The sequence below is a fragment of the Calypte anna genome, chromosome 7, assembly GCF_003957555.1.
Source record: "Calypte anna isolate BGI_N300 chromosome 7, bCalAnn1_v1.p, whole genome shotgun sequence".
Lineage (NCBI taxonomy): Eukaryota > Metazoa > Chordata > Aves > Apodiformes > Trochilidae > Calypte > Calypte anna.
The window spans coordinates 10,022,268-10,029,812 of NC_044253.1; the positions used below are offsets into that span (position 1 = coordinate 10,022,268).

General features: G+C 45.4%; 1 protein-coding gene across 1 annotated transcript; it reads right to left on the minus strand.

Annotated features, from left to right (window-relative positions):
* Positions 1 to 480: 480 nt before the first annotated feature.
* UMPS (uridine monophosphate synthetase) lies at positions 481 to 6,705 on the minus strand. The gene is made up of 6 exons (XM_030454710.1): positions 6,536 to 6,705; positions 5,924 to 6,077; positions 3,713 to 4,381; positions 2,844 to 3,019; positions 2,272 to 2,386; positions 481 to 1,598 (listed from the first exon to the last, which is right to left on the minus strand). The coding sequence occupies exons 1-6, from the start codon at positions 6,677 to 6,679 to the stop codon at positions 1,417 to 1,419; spliced, it is 1,440 nt and encodes a 479-aa protein (XP_030310570.1). The 5' UTR covers positions 6,680 to 6,705; the 3' UTR covers positions 481 to 1,416.
* Positions 6,706 to 7,545: the final 840 nt, after the last annotated feature.

Here is a 7,545-nt window from a genome sequence, read left to right on the forward strand (position 1 = left end):
TTCAAGAAGACATCAGGAAGATTGTGACTTGCTGAAAACCAGACAGATTTTCATCCTAAAGAGTTTATCTCGAGTTGGTACGGTTGCTAGAAACTTAGCTGTGTAAGAGTTGGGGCGTCGACTACCCTGAAAAATAGAGTCTCAGCTCCCTCTGGTGGAAAAGGTAGCGTCCTGCAAAACAGCTGAAGTGAGAACGTCTTTTGTCTGCTACAGCCATGAGACAGGTAAGATGAGATAGTAAATAAATCCCAGTTCCACAGGCTGTGGAACGTTGACGTTGGACTGAAACACGACTCAGACTGTAGCAGTCAGACAAGACAACACAACACACTCAAGTGTCAAGTTCTTGGTATGAAGAGTGGAGAGAAGACCTTTCATCTTTCCTGACTGGAGTTCTTCAGATTTTATACGATACATCATCTAACTTGTGAACCAAATGATAGACCAAAGGAAAACAAAACACACACAATTTTAATTTTAAATATTTAATTTTAAATTTTAATATTCTCTCTATAATAACCAATTTCTAAGGCCACAAGGATACCCATTTCCACCACACATACAAGACGTATTCAAGGTTATTCCATCCTTTCTAATAAAAACCAGTCATCCAAGATATTTCTACTCTGTATTCACCATGAAGAATGCAAATTCCAGAAAGTATTCCAGCTTTTGTAACAACAAAAGTCAATAAACAAAGCACCTTTTTGTTTCTCATTAGAGGAATCAACAGCTCTATTGTAATTAAGCACACAACAAGCTGCTCTGACAAATTCTTTATAGCTCCTGTAAACAGAATCATGAGCACTTCCTGCAGTCACAAATGGAATTACTTTTTGTAATGGGATTCTGAAAACAGGATTTCACATTGACATAGATGGAATACTCATAGATCCAATGAAAGGAAAACAGTTGCAAAAACATATTTATTAAACACCATGTTATTCAATTTCACAGTGTGGGACAAAGACTCAGACCCACACTTGGTCCCTCAAAACAGCAGAGCTGAGTAACCCTATAAAACAGGCCAGCAGGTCGGGTCTGCAGGTGAAGTTTATTGAACAGTAAAAATAGTTCCCTCAGCCAGAAGGAATTTGTGAATGAGGAAAAGAAACAAAGGCAACAACAAGCCACCCAAATATCATTGGAGTGTTCTATGCACTGTTTCTCAGTGGTGTAAAACTATTAAGGAAAAAACTGCACAGGAAGTTTTGGTTTCATCCATTCAAATACTACAACAGCCACAGCCTGTACAACTTGACCTGTCTATGCCAATAAAAATCACGTAGTTAGGAAAAGGTTTTTCTCCAGAAGGGCAGTTTTTGACTGGGTGAAGTGTTCATGTATTTAACAGGAAGCCTCACAACAACTGCAGCTCCACCAGCTTTGTTTCCTGACTAGGAAAGTGGGCTGCTTTCAGTCTTCTGCATCAACACCAAGCCTGTTTACATAGCTCTCCCAAGCTGCCTTCCTGTACTTCTCTGCTTCTTGAAGACGATCTGAAGCTGACAAAATGCCACGTCCCACAATAATAATATCTGAACCTTTTTTGCTAATAACTTCCTCGGGGCTTAGGTACTTCTGTCCAAGGTTATCACCTGAAACAGAGACACCATTTTTAGTTTGTACAAGAGAACAGGTATGCTTTTCCAGCTGTCACCCTAACAATCCACAGATGTGTCTCCAACTAATGAAGCTCCTATTACACAGATCAAATTCTACAGACAGCACCCTGTTTTTCATAATTTATAAATCACAATAGATGAAAGAATTACCAAAGAAATTGCTGATGGGGATTACTGCAATAAGATTTAGGCCCTTTAGAAGAGTTAAACCCCCCAAACATTCAGGTGAAAGTTTCTTATTTCACTCTGGGTTTCATAAGAATTAAGTATTGTGACTGCTGCACCTGGTTCAGTGACAATCTGTTAAGTCAGCACAAGACTTCCAACTCATTTATACTGCATCTCCATCAGTATCCACAGTGTTACTGTGTCTGTAAACCATTTTTTCTCTCCTGAGTAGTTACACCGAACTTAACACCTATTTGTAGACATTTCACGTGTTTTAAGGACTGTGTTTTATGGTACATATGAACCAAGCTGTGTAGCATGCTGGCTCCTTTCAGAGCTCCCAGGAAAAGGATGAGTGTACCCATATTTATAGGAAGCAGCCCACAATGGCAAACACAGACTCCTCCTGCCAGAGAATGAGCAACCAAACCCCTTCATAAGTCCCTTTTTCACAGAAGACTAGATCAGAAAAAGTTACCTCCAGTTTGCAGCTGCACCCCTGGAGTTAAGTGAAGAAATTCCGGTTTATTACTAACTCTAGATCCAGATATGAACCCAAAAACAAAATCCGGGTTGTCTTCAGCAATCTGTACCTGAAGAATATCAGTAAATATTTACAAGTGATACATCCAAAATTAAGCTTGACTAGCACTCTATTTCTCATCCACCCTTTGACACATGAAGCTTCACAAGACAGGACTATGAAACACCCAGTTGTTTTTTTTCTTTACAAAATGTTATGTTTCTTTCTGTGCTATAAAAAACACAACAAATTTAAACCAATTAGACATTTAATGCATAAAGGAAAAAAAGGGGGGAGGGCCAATAGCAAACTTGGAATGTTTACCAGAATTCACAGGGTGAACTCTGACCATCATACACCATGAGCCTACAGCTGCAACCTTTAAACGCCACAATGTCAGATTACAAGAGTCCACAGGAAAAAAACCTAATACAGCTGGAGAGAGTTTTGTAAGTACAAATATTAGAAGCACACAAAACCTCTCTGTCACAACACCTTACCAGCTTTTAACCCCAAACAAGACTTACTGCAGCTTTTGTGTACTCCCCTGTTGCAAGTGACCCTTGGGAACTCATCTCAGCAATCAGGAGGCAGCCACGCTGGAGAGGAAGACCAACTTCCTTCAGCCCTTTCACCACCCCAGGGCCTGGAACCACGTGGGCATTAATGATGTCTGACCAGGATGCAATTTTGAACACACCACCTGAGAATATGGAGAGGAAGACATAGGCAAAGTGTTATTGGAAATGTATTAAACAGGAAACACAAGTTAAACAAAACAAGCTGCACGCTAAATCACTCATGTTTTAAAGAACAGTTTTACTGCTGGAGCTTGACAGTTACAAGCTTGGCCTCATGAGTCAGTCCTGCTAACAGCCTAATCACAAAGCATAATCCCTTGGTGTTACTTTTCTCTAATACTTGTTAGCATGTTGCCTTCAGTATTCACACAGACATTTATGGCAACCTAAAAATCTACTGTCACAGGTGTAACCTTTTAATACAGCACGCAGATCATAAAGTACATATATCTCAGGAAAAAAACATTCTACAGCTGCAGATGCAGCATGGAATGCAAGCTGCAACACACATACAAGTGTACAGCAGCAGGCTGCCTTAAGAAGCTGTGCTGCATTTTCTCATGGCAAACAAGTTCTCAGGAGTACTTACTGAGCACCCATAGGTTCATAAAAGGTCTAGGCTGGAAGGGACCTCTGGAGGTCACGCCCTGTCAGCAGGGTTAACTTCAAAGCCAGATCAGGCTGCTCAGCACCACATCCCCTTCAGTCTTCTTCAGGGCTGGAGATCCTACAATCTCTCCTGGCAACCTGTGCCAAGGCTGCAGTTACTCACACAAGAAGCAAAGTTACAATGAATTGAGGTTGATGATAATCACCTTCATACTGCTGTTTCACTGTGTTCCCAATGTCTGCAAATTTCCTGTCTTCAAAAATCAAGAATTCATGTCGATCTGCGAGAGTTCTCAACTTCTTCACTACCTCCTGGGTAAAATCATTCAGGATGTCTACATGAGTCTTCAGGATACAAATGCTGGGGCCCAGGATGTCAGCTAACTGCAGCAGCTCTTCAGAGCCGGTGACATCAGCAGAAAGGCACAAGTTACTCTGTTTCTTCTCCATGAGGGCAAGAAGCCTGGCCGCAGTGGGATGCACCCCTGGCAGCTTGGCCCGAGCACTGAAGCTCAGCTCCTTACAGAGTCTCTTGAGGGGAACGGGACCATTCTGAGCCACTGGCTCAAAGACATTTCCCTGAATAAATTTCTTCACCTTTTCAACCATCTCAGTGGCCACTTTCCCTTGCTGCTGGAGAATCTCCAGCACCCCAGACAACGTGCACACAGAGTGCAGGCGAATTCCACGTTCCTCTAACCTGGCCTTCCCACCCTGCTCCCTGTCCAACAGCACTATGGCATCTGTGACTTTTAATCCTTCTTTCTGAAGAACTTCAGCAGTCTCCAGTACACTAGATCCACTTGTTACCACATCTTCAATGATCAAACATGTTTCTCCTGGATTAATGGTCCCTTCTACCAGCCGCTTAGTACCTGAAAAATAAAAGGCAAACACTCCACTAAACGAAAAAAGTTTAACAGACCCCCCCCCAAAAAGTGAAAGCATCAAAATTTTTAACTTGCAGTGCTAATGTAGAGATTGCATTTGTTCCACATAAAAGCACAGCTGCACTGTTTGTTGAAGTCCAATGGAACTGGACTTCAGCAGAAGAGAAGTTCACATTCACTGTCAGCATGGAGAGGTAACTTGTTCAGTTCAGTTATTGCAGTTTTTATCACAGCTCAGTCACTGATTTATAACTCAATTCATAAAGACAGCTGTTTCTCCAAGTTAATACAATACTTCTTTGTGTTTCCAGAAGTTATACTCCATTAACAAAACTGACACACTGTCAACAGCACAAAGTTAAATCTCTGGGTAAGATGACTGCAGAAGTTTATTACAGCCGTGAATGGAATGATCAGAATTACAGAACTATTTTCTCCAGTTATCTAAAAATATCTTTAAAGCAGCAAAGTTACTGGTACTCTCTGGCATACTTCCTATTTCCCACAGGCAGTATTCTGTGCTTAATGCTCCTGTTAGAACAATTAGGAGGAGTAAAGCCCCAAATGCCTTTACTAACAACAGGCACGTGCCCATGAAAGGCCCCCTGGGGCTCAATAACAAAGGATTCATGGCTTTCCCAGCAAGCAGCTGGTGTGAAAATCAGGCAGCAGTGCTTAGACCATGAAAGCCCAGAGGACAGCCCAGAGAACACCCCTACCTAAGCTCTAAAATCGATGTGACACTGGGAATCTCCATCACAACTGACTTGTCTTCAGAAGGAAAAGCAAAATGTTTTCAAGTCTGGCACACTAAAACACGAGTAGTATTTAGCTGTGACAAACCTCTTTTTTAATTGAATATTATTGGAAGAGTACAGCTTTTATCACATGTAGAAAGCCAGTTGCTACAGTAGGTTCATGCTTCAGTCTTCTCTCCCTCTCCCCCTCCCTCTCTCAAGATCAAAAAATTCATGGGGTAGAAAACTGCTTCTTACTTGATCCACCACACCCACTAACTACAGGATAGGAAAGAAAAAGATGTTTGAGAGGTAAATCAAAACGAGAGTAGAAAGGTTCCTCCTGGAGCTGATAGGGAAAACCAAAAATCTGGTTGGGGATGAAGTGTGGCACTTGTCTCAGCACATGAGACAACCTGAGTTATACAAATCTGAGTTTCTGGAAGAGGAGTATCACCCTGAACTGCAGTAAAGGTGTTATGGAAAAAAGGCACTGCTGAAGCCAAAAAAAAAAAAGAAAAAACACATCCTTCCCTCAAGAGTATCCAATCCTACTCCAAACCAGCAGGATTCAAGCTGCAGCCTATCAGCAAAGAGCTGGGAAAGCCTGGCCAGGCTGTGATGTTGTGGGAGCTCTATTTTAGGGGGGTGGAAAGGGGCTGCTTTATAAACTGACGTGGTAGCATTAAAGAGGACGGAAACACTGTGAGTTACAGCAGAAACACAAACATATAATTTCCACAAACAAGGCAAGACAAGTAGAGAGGAATTCTCCACGTGAAGGTTTTACCATAATCTTTTGCCTCCTTCCTCCGTATGAGCATTGGAACCTGATATTCCGAGCAGATAACTGTAGCCAGAGGCAGCGCTGTGTAAGGCACACCGCACACGCAGTCATACTCGAGCCCAGCACCTTTGGCGGTCTGAAAGAGAAGATCTGCGACCTGAAAGAGAAAACACGGTGCTTTTTAAAGAGTGATCATCACCCAACACACGTATTACCAAAGCAAGCAATGCAAACACACGAACCCCTCTCTCCTTCACACGATGACAGCCGCAGGGGGCAGACGGCCCGGCGGGGATCCCCAGCGGGCTCCTGCCCGGCAGACCGCGACCCCAGCCCTGGGAGAGGCTGTCTGGAGAGGCTCGGGCACCGCACCCCTGCATCCCTCTCTCCTTTAGCTACAAGACACCCTCTCCCCTCCGCAGAAGCCCCGAGATCTCCCGACTGCGGGCATAGGAGGACCCTGAGGCAGAGGCGGGCGCTGCCGGGCAGCTCGGTCCCTCTCAGCCCGCAGAGCAGAGCCCAGCCCGGCTCTTCAATCCCCACAATCTCGGCCTCAGTGGCATCCCGGTGACAACTCCCCCCACAACCCCTCCGGTCCCGGGCTTGACCCCGCACCTGGCGGAGGAGGAGGGGGTGTGAGACGAGGCCGCGGAGGTCGATGTAGACGGGAGATGAGCGGCCGCTCTTCAGCACGAAGTCCCCGAAGCGCAGCGCTCCCGCCTCCTGCAGCGCCGCCGCCACGCGCCCCACCGCCGCCATGCTGCCGCGCGCCGACCGATGACGCCAGGGGAGGCGGGGACGGCACCGCTGCGCGCATGCGGAGGGGAAGCGGGGAGGGCGGAGCCCACTGGGTCCTAGTGACCCGTTTCGGATTCCCGGTCCCGTTCCGGCTTCCCGGACCCGATCGTCCCTTCCCGCGGCGGAAGGCCCACCCGCCCCGGCACCCGAGGCGGCTCCCTGCAGCACACAAGACCCCTCAGCAGGAGATGCGGGGCTCGGTGTTTGGGGGCGGCCTTGCCAAGGGTCAGTCTCCCCCTCCTGCCCCTTCTCGGGCAGCACAGGGCAAGAGAAACCGAGCAGGGGAGGGGTTGATGTGAGCCGAGAGTTTGTGCTTCGGTTCTTGGGGGTGGCTCCCGAAGGGCTGCTTGGTTTGGGGGTTGTAGGTGAGGGTGAGGGTTGGGTGGGGAGCCCGTCTCTGGCTCCTGTCAGCATCTCTGGAAAACTGATGGGCTGAGCAGCGAGTTCTGAGTCTCCCAGTCCTGGGACTTGTTCCCGTATGTGTGAAATAAAACTGACCAGGTTTTGTCTGAACAATCGTATTTAATCAAAAAAGCCCAGAAACTGTGTCATTAGTATATTTATAGGAATGCAAGGACAGAAGATGTACAGTTTGAAGCTACATCTGTAGATGATCATACATACTGCAGTACAGTAATAACAACGTGGGACAGCAAGTAATCACCTCACAACGGTACACATGAGTGATTAGACTTACAAAGGAACTATTTACAGACTTACCTTTACAAAACAACATTGTATGCATACAAAAAATGAAATCTGCAATAAAACTGAAGATACATTTAAGGCAGACCAGCAATACACTGAAATAATTAAGGCTGTGGAAT